The sequence below is a fragment of the Triplophysa rosa genome, linkage group LG10 (assembly GCF_024868665.1).
Source record: "Triplophysa rosa linkage group LG10, Trosa_1v2, whole genome shotgun sequence".
Lineage (NCBI taxonomy): Eukaryota > Metazoa > Chordata > Actinopteri > Cypriniformes > Nemacheilidae > Triplophysa > Triplophysa rosa.
The window spans coordinates 23,881,683-23,908,513 of NC_079899.1; the positions used below are offsets into that span (position 1 = coordinate 23,881,683).

The window sequence follows — 26,831 nt, forward strand, 5'->3', positions numbered from 1 at the left end:
TATAAACAGTATTATGCGTATTAATCAAATTATGATCGTTCTCGTATTGTCCTTTTCATTGTCAACTGTCCCAAATACAGTAGCACAGACACTGACTGACAGTGCTCGAGCAGACATTCACTGCGGCTGCGCACTGCTCTCTCTCTCTCTCTCTCTCTCTCTCACTGTCTCGGCTCTTCACATTCCCACACTGAAGTACCAAGAAAAGAATCTTACATTGATTCATCGCATCGGACAGCATGGTAAGCACAGGCATTTAATAACGTGCGCAATAATTCTTTCTTAATTCATAAACAGTAAGATTTATTAACTTATTCCTGTCAAACTTTTGCTCTGTGACTGTCACGTTGTTCAGCTCGAGCGGGATCCGTAATGCGGGGATAATGCGGGATCCGTGATTGTGTGCGCATGGTGGATGAATATAATGTTGTAGTAGGCTGTAAGTTGGCTTTAACGTTATTTTTAACACTTATACTTAAGGATAGATCTATAGATCGGGCCTATTGCCCGAGGCGGCCATGTTAAGCTAATTTTAGCCGGTGCTTTATAACGGTAATCACTTTCCTCTCTCCAACTTTAACGCACGGCCGCTGGAGAAATGAGTGTCATGGTAAAAGGGACCGTACGGATTCACACCAACGCGTCTATTAACATTAGTATGAACTGTTTGATTGTGTTTAATAGGTCCAGTGTGTGATGGGGAGTGAGTTAGATTATTGTTTATGATTCAAAAGGATTTAGAGTGTTAGAGAGAGAGAGAGCTCTACACCAGCTGCTCTGAGTGCGCCTCTGCGCATGCGCTTAGACTGACTCCAAGCTGCTGTACAATCCCATTCTTCAAACGAGTAGTAATGCTACTAGTACTTATTCTATACATTACTTTTTAATACGTGTTAGTACTTTTTGTAGTAGTAACTATTTATAGCGGTAATAATTCGTAATACTGATGCTAATGCTATTTTTAAAATGAACAATAATTATATGGTAATATATTATATTAAATGCATAATATGTATTTATTGTAATAAGTGCGGAGTAAATACCAAACCCAGATTTGTATGTTTTCTAGGTTGATTTAAATCATTTGGTTGGGTTTGTCCATATTTTACCCAACCAAAACAACCCAGCATTTTTAGACGGCAGATATAGTACAAAGTAGGCCTACTGTATGTAACTAGTATAGAAAATATAGAATATTTTAAGAGCAATTCCTTTACTGATTACAAAATTGTACATTTTTGGAAATTAACTGTCGGGGATACTGCATTTTAGAAGGAACCATTCGATTAAAACTAATAAACCAGTACCCGTATCTCCTGAAAAGTCATACAAAAAACTGGAATAGGAAATAGTAATAATTGAAATTTGTAGTAATGGAACATACTGGTCCCATTTTGTAACAGTTAGTAGTGTACATACTAGTATCTAAGTACTATCATGTCATAAATACCTATCAAACTAAAATAGTGTTCATTACTGGTATAGTTGGTTGCAGTAACAGTAAAACGATAAAAGCATTCAGCTTAATATAACAATAAATGATTCTGTTTTTATTAAAGGAACGAATGCTTTGAAAGACTGGAAAGAAACATACAAGGGCTTCTTTGAGTTTTTTGGTTTCGACAGTGAATGATTATTGATTATGAATCTAAATGTCTGAAAAACCACAAGAGGGGCTTTCATAGTTGAATCGAGGCCTAAACACCCCGCTATGACTTCCATTTAGGAACCCGAGTGGGAGATTTGAACTGTAGTGACAGACCAGCTGGCTATGCACAGCACGTACATGAGTCAGGGTTTGTGAGCTGGATCACTCAATGCCAAAGAGGTGATTCAAATGTGACGTTACTTCTAAATATCACCTGCTGAATTCATACATACTGTTTGTTGTTAATTTTGTTTATTGTATTATGATGATGGTGCTTATTGAACCCATACCGGGTTACACATACATACTTATAAAATGTATACCTTGAATTCAGCGCAAGTCATTTTGGATAAAAGCATCTGTCAAATGCATAAGTGTAAATCTCAATATCATCCCTGCCACAGGCATCTGGTGTCACGGTCAATGATGAAGTCATCAAAGTCTTTAATGATATGAAAGTACGGAAGTCCTCGACCTCAGACGAGGTGAAGAAGCGCAAAAAGGCGGTGCTGTTCTGTCTCAGCGAAGACAAGAAGAAGATCATCGTCGAGGAGGGCAAGCATATCCTAGTTGGAGATATTGGAGACACTGTCGAAGACCCATACGCCTGCTTTGTGAAGCTTCTACCTCTCAATGATTGCAGATATTGCTTATATGATGCCACCTATGAGACTAAAGAGTCCAAGAAAGAAGACTTGGTATTTGTATTTTGGTGCGTAGTATGTCTATAAAGATAAATTGTTAAACATGTCGCAGATTACAGTTTGCCTTTAAGTGTTAATAGTTTTTTTTTTTTAGCGTTAATATCTTTGTATTTATAAACTTCACAAATTACTGTTTAGCTATGTCAACACAAGTCCTATAACTTTCACTATTATTTATTATTCAATTTAAGTTAAAGCTGCCATCTGTAACTTTTCTTAGATAAAGAAAAATCAGTTATTGAGCAATTACATCAAATGTATCCTTATCCCAAAAATGATTTATACATTAAGCCGTCCGGTAAAATTTCACAGGTATTGTCAGTTGTCATTTGACTTCGACCCTCGTAAAGCTGAGTATTTGAAGATAACCTGCAATTTTATCTTTTTAACAGGCGTGGAGATATAGAGGAAAAGTTATAGATTGTGGCTTTAACAAATCTTAAGTCACTGTTCATTTTTGTCTACGCAATATTGTTTGTTAACCATAATAATTTTGCTGTCTGGACACATCTGTGGCACCATGCTTGGTTTTAATACAAAATAAATTCATTTTCATTCTATCTGCTGTGTTTACTAAACATTTTAGGGCTCCTGAAGGTGCGCCATTAAAAAGCAAGATGATATACGCTAGCTCAAAAGATGCTATTAAGAAGAAGTTTACAGGTGAGACACTTTTTGTCTAAGAATATGCAGAATGCGTCTTATGCATAAAATGTGTTGTTCTGGTCCTGCTCACATCTCGCCAGAAGAAAAGACACAACGGGGCTATTTTGAAATCTAATAATTGATTCGATTTTTTCTTTTAGGTATCAAGCATGAATGGCAGGTTAATGGTTTAGACGACATTCAGGACCGCTCAACCCTGGCTGAAAAGTTGGGAGGAAGCGTGGTCATATCGCTGGAGGGCAGACCATTGTAAACTGAACAGCCATGTGCCATCTGGATTCCACACTTTCATTTTAGCAGCAGTCTCATTTGAACCTGAAGGAAATAGTCCTAGTTTGTTTTTATTCCCTTTTTTTGTTTTTCCACATTAAGGAGATCTCATTAACAAAATGCAAAAAAATCTACCAGTATACCGCCAGCTTACTTTTTCACTTCCTGGTAGTTTTTGTACATCCCCAAAGAATGTTCTCTCTCTGCGTGTTTTGCCAAATGACACTAGCAGCTCAGATGATCGCATATTAACAGTGCTACGACAGCACAAGCTCAATTTATATCTTTATGATGATGTATTTATAGAGATATTCTCTTATGCTGTATACAGGATGAGAATATACTGCTTGTTAATGCCTCACAGCAATGCATTAACCAGTAACAAGCACTTTACAAGTCGCAAGTGAACTATTTATTTGAACTCTTCTACCTAATCTGGCTCCTTTGACATGGCAAACGCGTTAAGTCTATGCAGATAAAAAGCACTTTTCCTTTTTACACTACCAATTGAAGGAGGACTTGGGAATTTCTGTGTCTGTCAATCGAAATAGAGGTTTCCACAGTTTTCATTCCTGCTATGCATATGAACATAAACATTTCCATCGCAGCATTTGTTTCAAGTGCATTCAGAAGGTTCACCGTGGTACGCGAAGGCCAAGCTGCTTGGAATTTTTTAACACTACAAGTGAATACATATTATCTGTAAAGATGGCAATATTTGCAGCCTGAAGTGAAATGTTGTTTTTGAGATCAAGGAAGTTGCCACTTTGAATAAAACCGTGTGGCGGAATTCTTGGAAGTTTTTTTTTTTTTGGCTCAGTTCAATCTGTTCATCTGGGTTTTGCCACACAAAGATATAATACTTCTGGCCCATGTTTTAACTTTAACTGAAAGTATTGTTCATTGTAAGAAACTCGTCGTTCTATTTATATTTTAAGCCAAATACAACATCTATCCAACCAGCCAACCACCTCTTAAAGGGACAGTTTACCCCAAAATTAAAATTCTGTCATTTACTCACCCTCGGGTTGTCCCAAACCTGTATAAATTTCTTTAATCTACTGAACACAAAAGAAGATATTTGGAAGAATGTAAGTAACCAAACAGATCTCATCCCCCATTTACTGCCATATTAGGTCAAATAAATGCTATGGTAGTCAATGGGGGATGAGATCTATTCGGTTACTGACATTCTTCCAAATATCTTCCTTTGTGTTTCGCAGAACAAACAAATTCATACAGGTTTGGAACAATCTGAGGGTGAGTAAATGATGACATAATTTTTATTTTTAGGCGAACTTTTCCCATTAATTCTCCCATTACATATTTACATCTTTGTGAACCAAATGATTTCTTGCAGATTTAAAGGGACAGTTCAACCAAAAATAAAAATCTGGCCATCATTAATTCGTCCTGGTGTCATGTAAAAGCTGTACAGTAAAAATATTTTGTGTCCACACAATGCAAGTCAATGGGGGTCAGCGTTGTTTGGTTCCCATCATTCTTCAAAATATCTTCTTTTGTGTTCTGCTGAATAAAGAACGCCATACAGGTTTTGAATGAAATGAGAGTGAGTAAACGAGGAAAGAATTTTCATTGCTAGGTGTTGACTGGTTGTAATGTTTAAGAAAGTTTAAACGAACAGCCTCCGGTCTTTCCTCACTTCTCAAGATGAGCGGTCTATGAGCGTGCTCTTGCAGTAGATCTGGGCCTCGGGCCAGGGGCTGCTTTTCCCTTTGGAGAATTTGATCCGCAGGCAGGGAGCAATCCTCCACTGCTTGCCGCTATTTATAGCCAGCATGCTTTTGTGTCTTGTCATCGTTGTCCACAAATGGCAAAACTGAACATGCCTCCACAGACCTACGAGAGCGTTTTCACTCTTGAATGAAGTGGCACGAATAAATGAAGCTCTCTGTCGCAGCGAAAAATCTGATCCGAGGCCCTGATCTCAAATATCACAATGTGTTACAAATCTAATCCTTAAAATCCCTTTCTTTAAAGCTTTCAGAGAATGACCTCCCTGGGTTTCAGCTGTATCGGTGAAGTTATAGTTATGAAGATGATCACACTGTTGTCTCATTTTGAGAAATTTCTAGTTGAACTAGTTGTTGTGCACATTGTAGGACTGGATGGGGCGCGGACCTCAGTTGTTTCTATAGTGTAGCGGTCGGCTGATATGTGCCCATACTGATACCCACACAGCAATGCTTCTCTCTCTCCCTCTCTTAATACAATACAATTAAGTGAAAGTACATGTAAATAAACTTAAATAATTACAAAATGCACGAATCTATTGAAAGCTAAAACAAGTCCAGTTGATATCTACAGTAATCACTCTCAAATGGGACTATGAAGCAGATCACCAGACAAACTAAATCATGCATCAAACCATGTTTTTTAGTTGCATTCAGATGCATTGTTTGTCTGGGCTTTTACATACGTCACCGCACAAAACAAAGTGCCTTTCACATAAGCCCCGAATCTCAGCATGCTGAAAATAAACAAGTGACCTCTCCCTGCTCTCCGACAGGTCCTGTGCTCTGAATGGGTGTGTGCACTGCGCACTGCAGTATTGATAGCTGCCGGCACAAAGTATGAGAATGCTCGACACGTTTAAAAAAAAAAATGTATTAAAACTGTCAACTGGCACAGTATCCACTTCTAGTTTAAACAGAATGTCTGTGAGTTTAAGGGATGAAGGAATTTTAACAGAGAGGAGACGCAAACCTTGAGGTCTCCCAGAGAAACTTGCTGTTACAACATAACTCATTTTTTTAATTGCTTAGGAGAAATAAAAATAGAAACAAATGAGATGACTGTTAAATGCACGAGAAGGGAGGTGTAAAATGATTGTAGAGGTAAAATAATCTGGATTTGGGTACATGTGAGGAGAAATGTTTGAGTTCATACTGAGATCTTCTAGTATTTTTCTGATTGCAGATGTGACAAATCTAAGCTCAAACTCTGATGGAGATATTTGTGAGATTTCTGGGTCTTTTCTCAGGAGAACTATCTGAGACGCAGAAGGAAGGTTTTCGTTTGCTCTCCATCTAATGTCATTGATGTCAAGATATTAAAGAGATCTCATTTCTTTATTAATCATAGGCTGCTGCTGTTTCTGATGTTGTGATGTTCTCTAGAGGCCTTATAAATGCTCGGTGTCATCAATAAGTTGTTTTTCTGGGAGTTTGTTGTGAAACATGAGTCGAGAGCACATGAATGTGTTGCTCATCGCGGTGTCACAAGATTTAACTTCAAGACAAAGTTACTCAATATGTTATTATGAACTCTTACAGCTCTGACGTCGATGCTTGTTTATCATTTCGTAAAATTATGTGGAGGTAAAAATCTGGAGGTTTAGATTTACACATGAACTTTGGTTGATCATTGCCTAAGTCTATCAGTAACCAAAACAACAGTCCCAAAGCGTACAGCATGGATAACTAATCTGTTACCTGAAGTCCTGTGTTTAGCAGGAGCTATTACAAACTTATCCTAGGCCTACATGATATGCTTTATCATTGGTTTATGTCAGAAGTAGCAGAAGAACATCATCACATCACTCCACCAGCAGGTGAAGAGGAGAGGCTGTGTTCTACTAAGAATTACAATCGAGTTTGTCACCCTCTAGTGGTGAGAAAAACGCATCGACGCACAATGACGTAAATAAGTCCATTGTTTCAGTGACCTTAAATTACATCATAATATATTTATATAGACAAAATTATTTACTTATTATTTACTAAAACAACTTACTTTTTTGAATACTAATATAGTGTAATATAATTTAAAATAACACGAAACAGTCTTCTAAGACACAACATAAATAATAATTGTTGTTAATAATAATAATAACAAATAATTATAATAAATAATATCGAATGTTTTTCGTTATAATAAATACAGTACATTATTATTGATAATAATATTTAATGTTTACAACATCGGAATGCATATGTAGTGGAACATTTTTTAAGTTATAATTATTAAATATATCACATTTAACAATGTTTTAAGGGTAAACATTGTCAATTCATTAAAATTTTCACGAGAAATAACTTGTTTTGGATATACAGCACCTTTTAAAAAATAAACACAGTACTTTACAGACATACACATTTACATAATAAAAAGAACGTGCAGAAAAAAATGCGCAAAAAACTAAACAAACAAACAAACAGAAAGACATAAGACTTAAAGCTAAATATAATAGTGAGCGATTCTCCAGACAGAGGTTTGTGTGAGGTTGCATTGCACTGATCTCGTCTGAACACACGAAGGCTCCACCTCTCTAGATCTCGAGCCTCACACACTCCCTCCCTCACGTCACACGACTCCGCCACATTCATCTCCACCCGCAGAAGCCATGATGGTGGGCGCTTTTCTCTCTTATTCTCCTTCCACCTCCATCAATACTTCCCTCAATCTTCCGATGCGTCGCGTAATAACGCGCATCTGTTTTCCTCTCACCCGTACTGACCTCTCTCTGTCTTCTCTCAACAGCAAGAAGGGCTGGACGATGGTCCCGATTTTCTCTCCGAAGAGGATAGAGGAGTAAGTTTTTTTCTCTTTTCTCATTGTGATCCTCTCTTCCCGCGGTGTGTTTTGCGTGTTTGCAGTCGTGTAGAGGACGCGTGGATCACTGCTGGTGTCACTGTGGCCCAGTGCGCGTAACCGTGAGCCGTCCGATCACTTCCTTCTGTCTGCTGGAAACACAAAACCCATGTATGCACGACGATTCACTGATCTAATGTCAGTGCCAAAACAAGGACAGAAACCCACGAACGTCGTGACATGACCAAAAAAAAAACGATGATTATTATAAGTAGTCTATTAAAGTTGCTGTACAGTTGCTGTCACCCGTTTGCAGGTTCATTTTGCTTATGTGCCAGTTACTATGGTTCCTATGGTTTTACCATGAATAAAACTGGTGACTGTGGTTAAACCATGGGTCGTTTTCATAAGGGTATGGCTGTATAGAAAAGCTCTGAATAATTTTACTGTACTCCTTATTTACAGGTTCTCTGCTTGCAAGATGCAAATGGAAATTTACTACTTACTGTTATCCACCAATGTTGTCAAAACAAGCACTTGACTGACGATGACAGAAAGAGTCTAAAAGCTTTCAGTAGTTAATTTATTACGATTTTCATTAATAACAATAATTGTAAAAACTAGATGTTTACGAAATATCTTTGTTATGACTGAAGTTTAAAGTCTTTAAAAACTTGTAATTATAAAATAATCATGTAACCTTTGAGAAACATGAATGAAAATGTAAAAAAAAATGATAACACAAATAATGTTAAAGAATTAGTTATTTGTAAGTCCTTGGGCTAACATAAATTAAAAAAAAGGAAATTGACAGCTTAACCATTTATACCATCAAAACAAGCATGTGGCAGAAAATAACAAAGCATCTCATTGTCAATATTTTTATTATTATATTATAGTAACAATAATGGTAAACAGAATATTTTTGATAGCGGTGGTGAATTTGTGCTGTTTCATCTTGATTTCAACAAGTAAATATATATTCATTGTTATGTTTTGGAATTACTAAGGTTTAGTGACAACTTTTTTTAATGATAAAATAATCACGTTCCTATTGGGAAACAATGTTTAAAATGAATAAAAACTTAAAAAGTGTTATTTTAACAGTCTCTCGGATGTTAATAATTACAGTTATGCATGTAAAATGTACACACCCCTTACAGAAACACAGCCAAGTGTTAGTATTTAAGTAAAAATACAGGATTGTGCATAATTGCATTTTGTTTTATATGTAAGCTATTTCACATAACCATTGTGTAAATATAACGACACAGCATAATAACTGAATTTACAAAAATAAACCAGTTCAGAAGTGTATGTATGTAAGGGTATGTAAACGTTTGAATGGGGTCATTCAGTTTTTATTCTGTTGTGATCCATATTTAAACGTCTGTAATTAGGGCTGCATAACGATTAATTGCGACTAATCATTTGCAGAATAAACGTTTTTGTTTACATAATATATGTTGGTGTACTGCGTATGATAATTATGTATATATAAATACACAAATACACGTACATGCATGTACTGTATATAATTAAGAAATATGTAACTTTTGATATGTTTTATATTTATATATATAATTTATATTATATATAAATATTAAATATATTTTTTCTTAAAATCATGCATCCATGTGTGTGTATTTATAAATACATAATTATCACACACAGTACACCAACATATATTATGTAAACACAAACTTTTATTCTGCAAACGATTAGTCGCGATTAATCGTTATGCAGCCCTATTTAATATACAATACACAACGTCTGTGTGTTGTTTTACTAGACGAGAGCAGTGAATGTGGATCTTCAGACTGACGCTACACTACAAGTGGACATTTCAGATGCTCTGAGCGAGCGAGACAAAGTCAAGTTCACCGTCCATACAAAGGTACACAACAGTGATCTAAACTAACAGGATTTTATCATTAGAAACAATATTTGCATGCTCATAGATGAATTCATACATTCTTATTACATGCTTGAATTAAACGATGATTTCACGATAACTTCGTGTTTTTTTGTCTCTCAGAGCACTCTTCCTAATTTCAAGCAAAATGAATTCTCAGTGGTGAGACAACACGAAGAGTTTATTTGGCTTCACGACTCCTTTGTGGAAAATGAAGAATATGCCGGTTATATTGTAAGTACCGTAAAATGTCTGAAACCTTGAAATAAACCTTACAGTAAATGTTTGGTTAGCGATGTGATTTATGATACGCAGCGAGGCTAATATTGACATGACCGGACTGTTAATCGCAGCCGCAAGCTAATCTGTTATTTTTTATAATGTTCCAGTCGCCCTTTCCAAGGGTGAAATCATTGCTATAACCTTACTTTTACCATGGCCCATATTTTTCATAGCAAGTCTGTGTAGCTTTATTATAGTTGATAAAAGAAGCGAAACGATATTTGGTATCATAAGGTATTTGCATTTCCCTTTTCCTGTTTTTGCAGCATTTATTTTCTTACAGAGAATCATCAATAACAAAAAAAGAATAGACGTTACTCTTCATTAGATTAAGTTTCTAGCTAACATTGCGTTATTACATTCATATGTTTATTTAAAAAAATAGGAAGTGGTCATATCGATCATAGTTGAATTAGAATGAATCAGCGGTCCTGTTCCCTGCTTTTATTGGTTTATTCTCCCCATTACTTCAGATATCAGATAGGCCTGTCTTTCGCTCTCTGATTTAATATAGTTCCAACCGGAATACAGTTAAAACACAGCAAAGCAAGAGGCCCGGCACAGGCGAGCATTTACAGCATCATCAAAGCTAGACTGAATTATTTATAGCGCTTTGGATCAGGCATCGCGTTATTGCATTCACTGAATATTATTACAAATCCCAGCGTTTCATTAGTAATTCCATCCGAAGCCAAGACAAAACGATTTTTGGACTTGATGAGGTCATAATGTGCTTTCCCTGTAGATCCCACCCGCTCCTCCGAGACCAGATTTCGATGCGTCACGTGAGAAGCTTCAAAAGTTGGGAGAAGGAGAAGGTTCAATGACCAAGGAGGAGTTTACGAAGATGAAGCAGGAACTCGAGGCGTGAGTCCATCGTCTTCACGTAGTGATTGTCCAGTTTGCATCACTCATTGTGGGTGTTAATGAAATGAAATGTGTTGCAGGGAATATCTGGCCATCTTCAAGAAGACCGTGGCCATGCACGAGGTCTTTCTGTGCCGCGTCGCTGCTCATCCCGTCCTGCGCAAAGACTTGAACTTTCATGTTTTCTTAGAGTACAACCAAGATGTAAGTGTTTGTGCGCTCTGAGAGTTTTGTTCTTATTTGCCTAAGCTTAAAAAAACACTGACAGTCAATATGGGTGGTATGATGACATAAATAATTCTGCATCATGATAACAATGTGTATGTGTCATGACTAGGGTTGGGAATCGAAAATCAATTCCAATTTGGAATCGGAATCGAAAGTCTAGGAATCGGATCGGAATCGAAAGGAACAGGAATCGGATACTTGAGATTAAAATTTGAATTCCTCTTTATCAATTCCTGTGTGCATATTTTCAGAAAAGTACATGCGTTGCATGATCTGCTGATATCTCAATAAAAGCCCTTATGAAAATTATCGATATTTTTTACTATAGTAAGCATAGTTTAGCTATAGAATTTGCATTAAGGCACAGGAATCACAAATTAACCATAGTTGCATTATAGTAACTGCAGTTTAACCATGATGTAGTTCAACTATGATAATACAAATTGTAATAAATCAGAAAAGGTGTGTTTCTATGTGTAAATATACACAAAACGGTGCTCATAAATATATTTTGCAAACAAGTCAATAAGCAGGCTAAATGACCATAGAGGTTGATATCTAAATGTTTTACTTCAACTGTGGAATCGAAACTGGGAATCGATAAGCAGAATCGGAATCGATAAAATTGAAACGATTCCCAACCCTAGTCATGACCTAGTTACTTTACCAATAAATTAATATAAAACGTTCAATATATTTCATAAATATGCAGTAATGCTGATTTTATTATAATCGGGTGCTTTACAAGAAACATATTTTCTTTTTATTTCAGACAAAGTCGTTCACATCAAATGAATAACTTTGGCATTAGTAAACAAAGAAAAACTTTCGATAACAATTTTTGCCAAATGCATAAAACGTAAATTACAGGTTTGCATGTTTATACCATCACACAGTAAATACCACCCAGATCTACTGTTTAAGCTTGTTTTAAAAAAGTTTTTTTTTGGACGAACCCTGATAAGAACGTGTGTGGGTCGTATTCCAAACCAAATTTTAAAGAAATGTCAAGAAACTGTTTATCAGAGTTTGTCATTCTGAATTGAATAAAAAAGGTCCACAGTGCAAAATAATAATTGTTTGTTTGACCTTACAAATGTCAATTTTAATCACAGCTGAGTGTACGAGGGAAGAACAAGAAGGAAAAGCTGGAGGACTTCTTCAAGAATGTGGTGAAGTCTGCAGATGGAGTTCTGGTGGCTGGAGTGAAGGTCAGTTCTGTCATGTGACTGTTTTATTTGAGAGAGAGAGGCAAAAATTCAAACATCACCTTTCTGTCAAATGATTTACTTTGGCTTGAGGTTCTTTGTGTTCATTTGCGGTCTGAAGGATGTTTATGACACATACCTTTTTAAAGAGTTAGTCAAAAAGCAAAGTGCGTTCAGTCTGTGCGAGAATCTCGACATTATTTACTTTATTAACATTACTACTTACAACACTAGCTGTGTTTTGTTTTGTAAGGCTGCGTCCTTGTGTCCTCCAGAGGTCTCATCCTCTAAAGGATGATGTATACGGAGGATTCTCAACATAGAATTAAACGAGACGTCCTTCGTAGGACATACCGGCAGAAAAGGAAACAGGAAGTGCCACGTTGCTATGACAACACGTTGCACTCGCACACCTGTCAAATGAATTAAAATGATTTCTACAGGATTTTAAGAGGTAAAAAGTCGGTAACTTTCTACCCTAAACAATGCCAAAAGAGTTAAACAAATGTAAAAAAATTGCCTTACTGTTATAAAACGTTTAAAAATCACTAAACACTTGTAAATCTATTTACTACATATGCCTGCTAAGATTAAAAAAAGTGACACAAATTTGTAAACTGTTAACATTTAAACACCTCATATTTGATTGAATGTGCAGCTGCTGCCGTTTATTCAAATAACAGACGTTGGCCGAGGCAAAGAATTGTGGGTTATCTCTAGCAACGAAGCATGCACCTCATGTGTCCTCCGAATTCTCGTGAAAGTAGGTCGCATTAGAAGGGTGCATACGGAGTGTCCTACCTGCTTTTATGAAACGAGACAGCCTCGATGACGAAGCAGGCTTCGAATGAGACCTCCGGAGTACGCAGCCTCCCGAAACGAGACACAGCTACTATTACTTTAAACTAAGTAAAAAATACATTTAAAGGAGTAGTTCTCTATAAAATTAGAATTTCACGATAAGTCACTCACCCACATGTCTTACAAGCCGTCCGTGTGTTTATTTCTTCTGTCGAAAACAAATTGAGGCTTTTGAGGAAAGCTTTCCAGGGTTCTTGTCCATATAATGCACTTAAACGGGGGGCTGTTGCTTTAAGGTCCAAATTTCAGTTTCATCGTGGCTTCAAAGGGCTCTACACGACATCAGCTGATGAATAAGTGTGTTGTCTAGCGAAACGATTAGTCATTTTCAAAGAAAACTACAAAATTATATACTTTGGAGTGCCTCCATGTAGCGCGTCCACGACTTCACGTACTACGGACGGCTTGTAAGACATGGGGGTGAGTGACTTATCGTGAAATTTTCATTTTATGGTGAACGACTTCTTTAAGTGGAGCTGTGTGGGGAGTATGTGGCAAATAGTAAATTCCATATAAAAAATGATATTGTATTTAGCATATTTTTTATGTCTAAAAAGCACATCACTCTATTTCTACATTTCACTGAATATTTTTTCCTTTTCTTAAATTCCAGGATGTCGATGATTTCTTTGAACACGAGAAGACATTCCTCTTAGAATACCACAACCGCGTCAAAGACTCTTCTGCCAAATCTGATAAAATGATCAGATCTCACAAAAGTAAGTTTTTGTCTCTTAACTTTATGTGTAAATTTCTTCAGTCACATTGAATGTCCATGTAGTGTCAGTGAAATGGCAAACTCAAAGTTCTCCAGTCACAGGAAGTGAGCGTTACGTCACATGATCTATCACTAGTTTCCTTTGAAAGCGATGTGTGCCATTTTTCCAGCGTAATACGCAGAGACAGTCAGACTAGCTGCGTTTACATGGATACATGGACGGATTGAATTTAATCAGATCTGTCTGAGTGTAGTGTTTACATGAACATACCCACTAAAACAGTGTTTTAAAGCACATGTTGCACATGCATTTTATTTTACAAACGGCACGAAAAAAATGTACAGTTTATAAAGGCAGAGTAATATCTCATGCCAATGAAGCACGAGCACATCCGATGCGGTTTTAAAACCATGACAAAAGTACCAAGACCCACCAGAGCGTCGGCAGGCAAACAATAATTAAATAAATGTTTAGCAACAGCTAATACCGAACTTTAGAAGTGATAATATGCGGATTCATATATCAGCATTAACGGTAAACAGAGACGGGCGCGGTGGACGCGGGTATCATTATAATATTCACAAAACGGCTACTCGAACAATGTTGTAAGCACAGATGTATTTATTTTATGTCACAGACACCAGCATAATAATGTACAATTCATAAGCACAAAATAATGTCTACATATCAATGAAGCAAGGTCGTTACAGCGACTTAACATGGTAAAAACAGTTCATCCTTCCAAAGCAAATGTAAATAAATGATAAATAAAATCAATGTTCGGTAGCCTACTGATGAAATTTTATGATTAGATATTTTAGCCTACAGTATGTTTGTACATCTGCAAATGTATCGTGTTTTAAAAAGGAAATTGAGGTCAAAAACTCACTCCAGGGAAACAGTAAGACATTTTAAATGCATAGAATCATGAATATGTTCATTTAGAGATGACAAGCTTATGGAAATGTGTACCGCTTTGTCAGATTTATGGTTTTTGGTTTGTTTAGCAACAGCTGCTCCGTTCCGTGTGTCATACGCCCTTACGTCTGTACAAGCCAGCGTCGTCTTTGCATATGCGCACAACTTCCTACTTCAGTTTTTCATCTGATCAAGTGTTTACATGTCCTATCAAGCGGATTACAAACGGCATAAACCACCCCTTACAATCCCACTGAAATTTCATTCGGATTGGACTTTTAATCTGATTACATTGGTCCATGTAAACGCAGCTAGTGTGAGCCACTCTTAATTTCTCCTGAAGGGCAAACATTGCTTTTTGTTTATTCAAACAGATGGAGGGTGTGTTTACAAAACCTGTCTGTCATCATAAAAACACCTGTCTTTATATTTGCAATTCTGTTTGGTGACACTAGTGGTATAGAAAGTACACATCACCTTTAGATATTCCCTCTAATACAAAGTTCAGTTTTATTATTATACTATGCATCTTAGAATAAAATGTTTTTCCAGTTATGAGCCAAATGTTTAGTGTTTTCTTGCATGTCATGAGTTTTATTGTCACAACACTGATACGTGAAATGTAGACGGTGTTGAGCGCTGCAGGGATGAATGTGTGGATCAGTGAAGTAAAGTCTGTTTATGAGACGCTTCTCCCGTGAGAGATCTAACAGGACATCTGTTTCAGATGCTGCCGACGACATCAACAGAATCGCCTCCACGCTGTACACTTTAGGAACCCAAGACTCCACAGATCTGTGCAAGTACGTTCCTTTGAATCTGAATGTTGTAGTTTTACAACGTGCTCTTGTTTGACACTTCTATTATGTTTTTGAAAACAGATTTTTCCTGAAAGTATCAGAGCTTTTTGAGAAAACAAGGGTAAGTGTTCATATACGTTTTTTAAAAATGATATATTACCGTGACTGCTTCACTTACTGAGTTAAAGAGAACCTCATATGGCTATAAAAGTATTTCTGAGCTCAGCATGTTTGTAGTTAAACAGAAGGCACAATGTGATGAATCGGAGGTTAGAAGGTTCTTCCTCTCAGTTAGTGTCAACATGTGTCTCTTTCCTGTACAGAAAATTGAAGCTCGCGTGGCGGCCGACGAGGACTTGAAACTTGCCGACTTGTTGAAGTACTACCTCAGAGAGTCGCAAGCTGCCAAGGTATCAGTTAGACCCTTCAGTCCGTGTGTTAAACTGACAGCCAATCACTAGACATTGACATATTATTGAGTGATTTCCTAAATATTCCCTGAGAAACAATCCAACTTGAATGCAATGGCCATTCTCTGGCAGGCACCGCTTGTGCCTTTAGGTTAAGTATTACACAGGTATATTGATGTTTTCTAGGCCGGGTTTGATCTTCTGCCATTAAGTGCAGTGCTTGCTGAAACAGTTTAATGATTTGTTTACATGGAGTTTTCATGTTTTGTTATATAAACTGCATTATCGCCACAGGACCTTCTGTACAGACGAGGAAGGGCGTTAGTTGATTATGAGAATGCTAATAAAGCGCTGGATAAAGCCCGGGCTAAAAACAAGGACGTTCTCCACGCAGAAACCACACAGCAAGTGTGCTGTCAGAAGTTTGAGAAAATCTCAGAATCGGCCAAACAAGGTACTTTGCCTTTTGTCATGAAATCCAAAAAAAGCCATCCTATGTACTGTGCATGTGCGTAGTTATTGTACACTATCTATTGTTACCTTTGAAAAAAAATCTTTGATCAAGATTTACACAATTTTTTGCTTACATCACCAACAATTTATGGGATATATCATATATACTGTAGAGGCGCTCCTCCCCTCCTTTCATATGGAAAATTTCACCATCTAAACAAAGCCTTATGAATACAATTCATAAGGAAATAAAATACAATTTTATAATACGTATAATATAATATAATGTTTCACGTACAGCTGCTTTGTAACAATAAAAATTGTAAAAAGCGCTATATAAATAAAGATGACTTGACTTAAACAAAAATCGATAAATAATAAATAATTATTATTTTTGTTAATTAATAAATTCATGTATTACATTTTCTAATGAATAAATCGTTTTTTATTTTTCTATTATCCAACATTTTATTATTTTCCTCTTTCTCTTTGAAACCCCACCTGTTATATGTCTGCAGAAGGTTACTTTGCATAAAAATAAATCACTTAATACTAAATTTGACTAATTTTCCCTAAATGTTTTTCCCTGGGAATGCACATAATAATAATTATAAAATGTATACCTTAGTACATTAAAAGTCAAACACATAAATGTTAAAAATGTTGCATATTTTTCAACTTAGAACTGATAGATTTCAAGACGAGACGAGTAGCGGCGTTTCGAAAGAACTTGGTGGAACTGGCTGAGCTGGAACTTAAACATGCCAAGGTAACAGTTTCCATTTACTCTGTGATCATTTCAATGATGTCATATCCCCAGATTGTTTATTCATGATTTTCACAACATCTGTTTTGGCCATTCTCTCTCTCTCTCTCTCTCTCTCTCTCTCTCTCTCTCTCTCTCGGTTCTCTCTATAGCTCTCGTCCTCTTCTCTCTCTTCTCTGGGCTCTTCTCTCTTTCTCTCTCTCTCTTTCTCTCTCTCTCTCTCTCTCTCTCTCTCTCTCTCTCTCTCTCTCTCTCTCTCTCTCTCTCTCTCTCTCTCTCTCTCTCTCTCTCTATTCAGGGAAATCTACAATTGCTGCAGAGCTGTTTGGGGGTTCTGAAAGGAGACACTTAGACTCTTGAACCGGGGTTCTCAGAATAGGGCTTTCCCTGCTTTGGTCTCGTCTTCATTCAGAGGATGGAGGAGAGAACATACCTGGGGTCAGTTTGTCTAAAGAGACGTCTGTACTTACCACTACCAGAGACACCATACTCCCTCCACAACCCCCCTTAAAGTGAGGCAGTCCACTGTGGAAGATCACCCGATCCACACAGCACAAGATATACAACTTCATTTAATCACAGACTTTTAACTTTTAATTGTTAATTGTTTTTCACGGGATTCGCTACATCATTACAATGTTGTTTTTCTGTCCGGTTTGTTTCATTTTTGTTTGTTTTGTTTTGCTTGTTTTGTTGTAATCAAAGTTGGTTTTGGTGATCTATAAGTGGATGCTGCTCAGATATCTTGTTCAAGTTGAGCTGATTGTTATTACAATTAAACTGTATGGTCACACAAAGCCTTGTATATGTTTGTGTTAGTTTTTATCATGTAGTTACCGGTCATCAGACTAATTTTCTGCTAAGCAGTATTTTGTTTGTTTGTTTATTCCTATTTTTTATTCCTAATAATGTTTCAGTATGTTTGCCTTAAAATGAATATTAATACGATATTGTTAAAAGAAATTATACATGGATGCATTTTTTCTCCAGACTTTTTTTTTTAAGTGCTCTGTATATGAATGTTTTTCTCCACAATATGTGACCAAAGCTTCCATTTACTCAGATGGAGGAATGATGACATAAACTGGTAATAACAATGATAAGATGACTATAAAAAAATAAATGCTGTTTACTTGGAGAAACTTTTAATCTTTGTTTATATTAAAGCGATCAGAATCCTTTTCAGAATATACATTATGAGAACGGTTTAAACAACTCCATTGTATAGTTAGATGAATTTATTCCGCTGTATACGCTGGAGAAAAACTCAGGATTTAATAATGATAATCGCGATAATAGTTAGATGATAAAACATTAACAAAAGAAATGTCTTTTAGTTCGTAATTGACTTTTATTTTGAAAGCCTCGTGTTGCGGTCAAAGTCACCCGGAAATATTTCGACGTGTGGTTTCCGGCTATGCGTTTGTAAATTAAAAATACGCACGATTTCCATTGAGTTTTGCTTAAAAACTTAAAAATGAACGGAAAGGAGGATTATGATTCATATGAGATTGAGGAGCCAAGTGACGAGGAAGGAGCAGGAAGCAGGTAAACAACGGACATTTTGAACTTGAGCAACTGAAATAACCAATGCCTTCTCACGTGCACATGTAAACAAACTGTTAATACACCATAGAGTTAGTATTAACATGCATTTGGTTGTTCATTAAATGTCAAAGTTACATGTAAACAGCGTTTAGCAGGTGTATGAAATATGTTTTTCGGCTTTCTCTAGTAGTGTACATCATTATTTTGAACACGTTTCTGTGTCTGGTGTTTTTTGTAAAGCTGCTCTGCAACAAAGCACATTGTGAAGCGCTTCAAATAAATAAACTGATAAAACTAAGCCGTTTTTATGAGCAACTCGCATGTTTTCTTGTCTTGTTCCTCAGTTCTGAGGATGAGCTGGATATTCTTCTCAATGGTACTCCAGATCAGAAGAGGAAGCTCATCAGAGAGTATCTCACCGGGGAGAGCGAGTCGTCCAGTGGAGATGAGTTTGAGAAAGAGATGGAGGCAGAGCTGAGCAACACCATGAAGAAAATGGAGAGCAGCTGGAGCGCGTCCTCAACTCAAGGTTTCATTCACTCTCTATTTAACAAAAAGGCACGCTTATGAATGACACATACATTGAATGGCAATGTTCATGCTTGATTCATAGGTCAGGGCTCTGGGGCCAGTGGTGGCACGTCCACAGAAAACATACGTCAGACTCAAGAGTATGACAGCATTTATTTTGACTCTGATGATGAGCAAAACGAGACAGCAGGTAATTGTCAGTATTTGCTGAGACTGTATTGTTGCTTATGATTTCAGAGAACAGTTGTTAATATGTGTGTTTTGGTGTGTATTAGGCAGCTCTCGGAGTCACAGGAGGAAACAGCGTGGCGTACTTACCAACGATGAGCTTTTTTATGACCCAGATGAGGATGATCGTGATCAGGCTTGGGTGGATGCGAGGAGAAAGGAGTGAGTTTTTTTTGTGTGTGCAAGAGAGTTTTTTGAAATGCCAGATATATGCTGATGGCTATCCTAAACAAAATGTACGTGAATGACTTCAACAATGGTTTAGGGAAAGCTTTCATAAATATAAAAAGAATAGGTCACCTAAATGAAAATTCTGTCCACATTTACTTATTCACGTTTTGAACCCTTATCATTTTTTAGCATGTAACGAGAAACAAAATATTTGATGCATCTTATTCTTTACCCCACAGTAATTTGTAATTGTGTGCGATATTTCAAGTTTCCGAAGCCATGCGATAGCTTTGGATGAGGAGCGAACAGAAAATGAAGTCATTAAATATTTTCATTATTTGTACAGGTACAGAAATCAGAGGAGGATCCCACAGTCAGCAAACAGGAAAAACAAGACCCCGGCTCTTCCAAGCAGTGATGCTGTTCTCAACTGTCCAGCCTGTATGACCACCCTGTGTCTGGACTGTCAGAGGTACCGTTCCGCAGATTTCTTATAGCAAAATCACACACGATCAAACAATCATAGACGTATATGAAAATAATGTATGGTACTTTCAACCCACAGGCATGAGAAATATCGGACCCAGTACAGAGCAATGTTTGTGATGAACTGTGCTGTCGACAAAGAGGAAGTGTTGAGGTACCAAACGGCAAATAAGAGAAAGCAAAATCGGCGCAGAAAGAAAGCTCGACAGGAGCCCGCTGCTACAGAGGCAGAGATGGATACGGATGCTGGCCTGACTGATGCTCGCTTAGCAGGAATGGATGAAGAAGAAATCTATCACCCCGTCAAGTGTACAGAATGCTCCACTGAAGTGGCTGTTTATGATAAAGATGAGGTGTACCATTTCTTCAACATCCTAGCAAGCTACAGCTAAGGACATTTACTGGATTAGTGTAAACCCAAGCCATGTATTTTGATTGGTCTGAAGTATACAACATGGATAAGGAAGTGACTAGATGTGTTTTATTTAGATTTATATTCTGTTGTTGTACAAACTTTTAATTGATCCATTTGATCGTGTATACTACTTGCCGTTCCATGAGAGTTGTTCCTTTGCCTCTTTTGCCGTTGTTTTTCCCCTTTTATTAAATAATATTTTTATACCACATAAGAGCACGTAATTTGAATTAAACGGAAGTAACATAACCATTTTAGTGGTTTTACAAGTTTATATTTGTTGTGCTTGCAACATTACTGGTGTCATCTGAATAAATGTCATCTTCATTTTATAGAGATGCTTTAAAACATATTTTCACCACATAAACTCATTCATCTGTATATATAAATATGTAGATATTAAAAAGTTAAGTAGAGGCGTTTTTTGTCAGGACTTTTATTTTGATTCCTCTCAAACCACCAATCGGCGCCCTCAGGTTATCGACCGGAAGGGAGCGGCGGGATCAACACGAGCACTGTGAAAATATGGCGTTAGGAGATGCCTGGAAACAACTATCTTGGTTTTATTACCAATATCTGCTCGTAACTGCACTGTATATGTTGGAGCCATGGGAGAGAACTATCTTCAGTATCCTTTCTTTATCGATAAAATTGCGATTAAAATGTGAAGACGAGATTGGAACGGTTTGCTGCCTCGAGCAAGGTATTAACGTTAGCTACGTTTTATGACGTTAAATGTAACATTATTTGCTTAAGTTACTATTCATATGCTTTCTTGCTCGTGTTTAACGAAACTAGGTTAAGGCGGACATTTTATTTTTATATTAAACATAATCTGGTTTAACGTTACTTGTAGTGTCAACTGTTACGTTACTGTAAATTACCGGCGAATGGCCAACGTTAGTGTAATAATCTAATGTATCACAGCAAATAGATATTATTCAACAGTTTATTTGGGCAAGTTTCACTGTTCAAACTAATTTATTGGGTTTTTTGTTGTTGTAAATGTTTATACGTAAATTGAAAGTCATGCCACTAAGAGGACAGTTCTTGAACTGAATGAGTCATGTGTATTGTTTAGCATTTAAATAATTTACGTAACGTGACTTGATTTTCAGGTCTGTTCTCGGAATAGGTGTTAAGAACACGTGAACTTAATTTAAGATAACCAGTTATACCCGCACCGCCTGAGCTTTAAAACAATGCAAAATATGGTGTACTGTGGTCACGTGAGCAACATGTGTCACCTGACTGTGCATTCACACCGCCAGCGACAAAGCGAGGCGATGTCATTCATTTCAATGGAGAGCCGGTGTATCAAAATCTGACTCCCCGTGAGATTATGACTCCCCTGTTTTCCTCTACGAAGGTTAGGGTTAGGATTAGGTGTGGGGCGGGCTTTAGAGATAGGGACCAATCACAAGTGAATGGCTGAAGCCAAAATGGCATACTTCCTTACTATATAGTAGGCAAAAAGCAGTAGGCGAACGAATAGTATGTCCGAATCGTCAGTATTCACAAAACGGTAGGCGAGTAATACCCTGGTGGTGGACTATTTCTGGACGTGCGTATACTAATGTTGCGTCTGAATACGCCTACTTACCTACTATGTAGTAGAAGAAAACAGTACTTGAACAGAGTAGTATGTCCGAATCGTCAGTATTCATAAAAGAGTATGCGAGAAATTCCCGGATGGCTGATTACTGGTTACGCCCAGATTTAGAAGTACTCAGCGACGCATACTTGAGATGCTCTATATCCCATGAGCCCACGGGACAGAATACCGCACACAGCCCGCAAAACAGTCTCAGCCGACTTTCATGTACAATTAAACATGTTGTTAATTATTGTAAAGCTAATGTAACATTAACGTTGACCTTGCTTTGTTCTTAAATTGACCGTGTTTTAAATTGTGCATAGTTTTAATTCATAGAATTTAAATACGAAGCATTAATGTTGAGCTTACTTTCAGCAGTTTATTTACGTTTGTGTTTTATATGCATATTTGCCCTTTACAATATTATATATTGCTTAAAAAAAATGTTTAACTCACAGATATAACAAAATACACGATAATTATTCACAGGATCATTTTAATCAGGTGGTTTTAACGGATACACTTTGGCACAATTCAACTTTCTAATCACCTTTCATAAACGAATAATAACAAAACACAAATAAGACCTAAACCAATAATTACTCAAATTAAATTACTTATTTATCCAAACGAAAAATGAAGAGACGTGTAAAAATGGTGTAGTTTTATAGACAAGGAAAGAAAAGAACATTCCATTGGCATAATCATTCTTCACAGTGGGAAGTGTGAATGGGCCTGTTTTTGCAACTCATCGATATAATCACAAAGCTGTTGTATTGCTTTTAATTGTTTACTTTTAAGCATATAGCCCTACAAGGTAAAAATGAAAATATAAAGCTCTGAATGTGCTGTACTTGAAGAAAATTGAAAGCTTTGTTTCATGTGTTGTTTACTTGTACAAAACCCATGTTAGGGTGTTGCAACCTGTCACTCATAACTTAAGTTGTTGCGCTTGCCATTACATCACATGGCTCACACTCCAGTACAGTAGGTGGCGGATATGCACCTCAAACGTAAGTTGCCAGCCACCCACCATTGAAAAGGAACAGAAGAAGAATTACGTCACATGATCACGTCAATATGGCATTTGACGGCCTATCGCATTCATACTACACCCATTCAGGCAAAACAGTATGTACCCATTTATCCCTCGTTAAGTAGGTACTTACTGAAATTGAGTACCTACTCATTGAGTATGCCATTTTGGAGTCAGCCAATGATTCGGTACAACACCGGCAACATGAGCGACAGGGCCCGTGGGCGTGTCTAGCGACGCGACAAAGTTGAGATTTGCTCAACTTTATGCAAATGATGAGTGACTTTTTTGAGAGACTACCAATAGGAGCAAAGCAGCGGAGCTCACGTCATTCATTCGTTCATTCGTCGTTACTGCAGAGTTTGTTTTTTAAATGTTACTAGAGCAACCAAACCGAAGCTAGGAACGCCTTCTAACGACTTCGTAGCAATCGCACCCAGCGAAAGAGTCGCTGGCGGTGTGAATGCACAGTAAGGCACAGTGGTGGTATGGTTTCACGTTAGTAATAATGTTTGAAACATTTATGACCACGATAATGTTTGTGTTAAAATATTATCTGAGAAGCAGCAAACACGTGCTCAAGCGTCCCAGGTTGCATCGGACTCTAAAATGTCAAAAATTGTAATAATAAAAGTCAGTGGGTGTGTCCATACTTTTGACTAGTAATATGTAAACTAGTCATATTTATTGTACTCATTTCTAATGAACAAGTAAGTCAGTACATTTTTATTTTATTAAATAAAAGGGTCATATAAAGTAAAGTAGTATTAAAGCAGTACTGTATTATGTTTATATTATTGTTGATGCAATTATTTATAATAACGCATAACTGTAATTTAAAGAAAAATGCTATAGGATTAGCAGAGAATATGTACATAGTAAGTGTATAAATGAATATTAATTCTACAACAACGTTTAACTTGCAAAAGACACACTTTCCTTAATAGGTATATCAGATTCTCTTCTCATCACAGTGGCAGCTATGGCGGTGTACACTGGATATGTCTTCATGCCCCAGCACATAATGGCTATATTACACTATTTTGAAGTGGTCCAGTGACGTCATCTCCAGTTATCACCAGAAGGTTCACGAGTTCCACCTGGTGGCTGGAAATAAACGAACCGCTCAAGAACTTTTTACCAGATGACGTCTGATCAGTGTAAACAAGGCCGGGTTCATGATGAGGGTGAACCGCATGGATGAGCGAATCGGATGCGTGTCTCATTGTCTTATCATTTGTGTGGCTGTGTAGCCTCACATAAGTGCAAAGTCTGTAATTGCATAAGCGCACATTGCCCAGTCTTTAAATGTAAATATTTTATATGTGGAACAACTTTGTGTTTAAATAATCTTTTCCTTTTGTGGCAGCAGTTTATTCAGATGAGAAATATTTTTTGATAGGAATGTGTATATTCAATTGTATGCATATTTGTTTAAGCTTTATTTTGGCTGACCTAAATGATTGGTTTGAGATACAGGAACAATGAATGATTGATACCGTTTTTGTCACCACCGGAATTCTAATCCCACTTGTGTGAGTGTATAGTAAATAATTATCTGAACTGATGTGTGATGTTATCGTTTAGTTTTCGTAACTGTAATGGTCGCTCAGGTCATAAACCAGAATCAGCCTTTGTGACAGTAAATCAGAAGAAAAATATTTAAATGAACACTTTCTTTTATTGACTTCTGTATTCAATTCATAGTTTCTTCACCTTTATTTTGATGTATTTGTAATGCAACGCGTAATGCTACAGAATACAGTCTCTGTTTCAAAAGACAAATCATTTAATATTAATTTGGTAAAGCTTATTTAGTACATGCTTGGTAGAGTTATGCGTGTTGTGGTGCGTGTGATAAAAGTTTACACAATATGTTTAAACAATTTTATCTTTGTGTTAAAATTTAATTGTAAATAAGTTAAAGGCCACATTCCCCGCGATCACATTTTTCAACCTTTAGTTAGTGTGTAATGTTGCAAATTTTTTTAAGTCAAAAACATTATGGTCAGCCTATGCACACCGACCAATGATATCAAGTCTAGCGCTCAGATTCATATCAATGGCGTGAGCTCAAAATGAAAATAGCAGCTGGTTACACTTTCAACTATGGGATGCGTGTGTTCACACGTACACCCTCATGTACTGCCTGGAGTTTGCACTTCTGATGTAGAGCAAATAAAATGTCCTGCAAGAGTTGCAAGTACAATAAGCTCTGTTAGGCAAGACAGTGGTTCATCTTTCTAAGAACCTGTTGTACATACACATCCCAGGTGACCTTTAACGGCGCTTTGACCTCTTCTAGATGAACGCAAATCATAACATTGTTTATCTGATCAAACCACCACATGCATATCTAACTGCATTAGAAAATATGCATGAATATTTGAAAATCAAAATAGTTTAAAAGTTTTTAATTACTTGTGATGTGTCTTATCACACACGTATCACAGTATATCAGTGCATTGTGCAATAAATGAACTCCATGTAATCTCTTCGCAGAAACCAAAGCCTACAAACAGATGTCTTTAGGGACAGCACAAATGTCACGTCTCTGATATCTCCTTAATTACTTCCGTGCTATTTTTAGCCGATCAACATGCATTTTCTTATTTGAGCCACTTCAGACGGTCAAATCCAGACCAGAACAGATTTGCCCCGCTGTGATATTATCCTGCAGAAAAAAACAAGACATACAAATGTGATTATAAACACGGTTGACATTTGATGAAAGAAACACAAGGAATGATATGAAGATACTGGCCATATAAACTGTGGTGTTGGGCAAGTTACTCTGAAAAAGTAATTAATTACTAGTTACTAATTACACATTCAATAGTGTAATTAGATTACTCTACAAATTACTCTCTCCAAAAAGTATTTAGTACTTATTACTAATTACTTTCTATATCAACCTTGATTAGTTTAGTGATTCAAGGATAGACATGAAACGGCTCTTTTAATTCATTCAAATAAATAATATAAAACTACATAAAGTATTCTTATTAACTGACCAAAGTGTTACAAATGTGAGAACTATACATTAAAGCCTGAATTTTAAAGTTAGACTGAATTTTGATGTCAGTTCCACTATTGCACATACATAGATTTAACAAAGTATTTAGTTTAATTACATCAGAAGTAACTGTAATTAATTATCAGAAAAAATAAGAGTAATCCCTTACTTTACTTTTTCAAGGGACAAGTAACTAAATTACAGTAACTAATTACATAGTAACTAGTTACACCCAACACTGGCAACTTGTGTTTACATTAACTTTTTACATTCATTTTTATACTGCATACAGCAGTTACATTACCAGTCAGCATTTAAAATAGAAAGTCTAAATGACATGTTAAAACAATTTAATTCACTTAGAAATTAAGACTACAGTAGCCTATAACATGAAGAAAATACCTTAAGGATTCTGCTTAATTTCTAAGTCCTTAACAAAATAAAATCTAATTCATAACAAACTATTTTTGGACATAAACATTTTAGACATGCTCCTTTTATTATTGTTATTATTAAGAAACCTTTTTTAAAAAC

The 26,831-nt window shown here is 36.6% G+C and overlaps 3 protein-coding genes across 4 annotated transcripts; all 3 read left to right on the top strand.

Annotated features, from left to right (window-relative positions):
* The first annotated feature begins 136 nt into the window (after positions 1–136).
* Positions 137–4,244, top strand: cfl2 (cofilin 2 (muscle)). Of its 2 annotated transcripts, none has more exons than XM_057344072.1 (4): positions 137–242; positions 2,053–2,360; positions 2,939–3,015; positions 3,159–4,243. In XM_057344072.1, the coding sequence occupies exons 1-4, from the start codon at positions 240–242 to the stop codon at positions 3,269–3,271; spliced, it is 501 nt and encodes a 166-aa protein (XP_057200055.1). In that variant the 5' UTR covers positions 137–239; the 3' UTR covers positions 3,272–4,243. The 2 variants fall into 2 exon arrangements, with proteins under 2 accessions (XP_057200055.1, XP_057200056.1); XM_057344073.1 differs by lacking the exon at positions 137–242 and adding an exon at positions 1,720–1,828 and having other exon boundaries at positions 3,159–4,244.
* A 3,208-nt stretch (positions 4,245–7,452) lies between these two features.
* On the top strand, positions 7,453–18,397 carry snx6 (sorting nexin 6). Its single transcript, XM_057343789.1, has 14 exons — positions 7,453–7,660; positions 7,792–7,842; positions 9,635–9,739; positions 9,881–9,991; positions 10,785–10,906; positions 10,987–11,110; positions 12,250–12,345; positions 13,817–13,922; positions 15,568–15,643; positions 15,722–15,761; positions 15,964–16,050; positions 16,345–16,504; positions 17,187–17,272; positions 17,568–18,397. Exons 1-14 carry the CDS (start codon positions 7,655–7,657, stop codon positions 17,619–17,621), a joined length of 1,224 nt encoding a protein of 407 aa, XP_057199772.1. The 5' UTR covers positions 7,453–7,654; the 3' UTR covers positions 17,622–18,397.
* A 249-nt stretch (positions 18,398–18,646) lies between these two features.
* eapp (e2f-associated phosphoprotein) lies at positions 18,647–21,064 on the top strand. Its single transcript, XM_057344255.1, has 6 exons — positions 18,647–18,817; positions 19,162–19,346; positions 19,431–19,538; positions 19,624–19,738; positions 20,094–20,219; positions 20,313–21,064. Exons 1-6 carry the CDS (start codon positions 18,747–18,749, stop codon positions 20,623–20,625), a joined length of 918 nt encoding a protein of 305 aa, XP_057200238.1. The 5' UTR covers positions 18,647–18,746; the 3' UTR covers positions 20,626–21,064.
* The last annotated feature ends 5,767 nt before the right edge of the window (positions 21,065–26,831 follow it).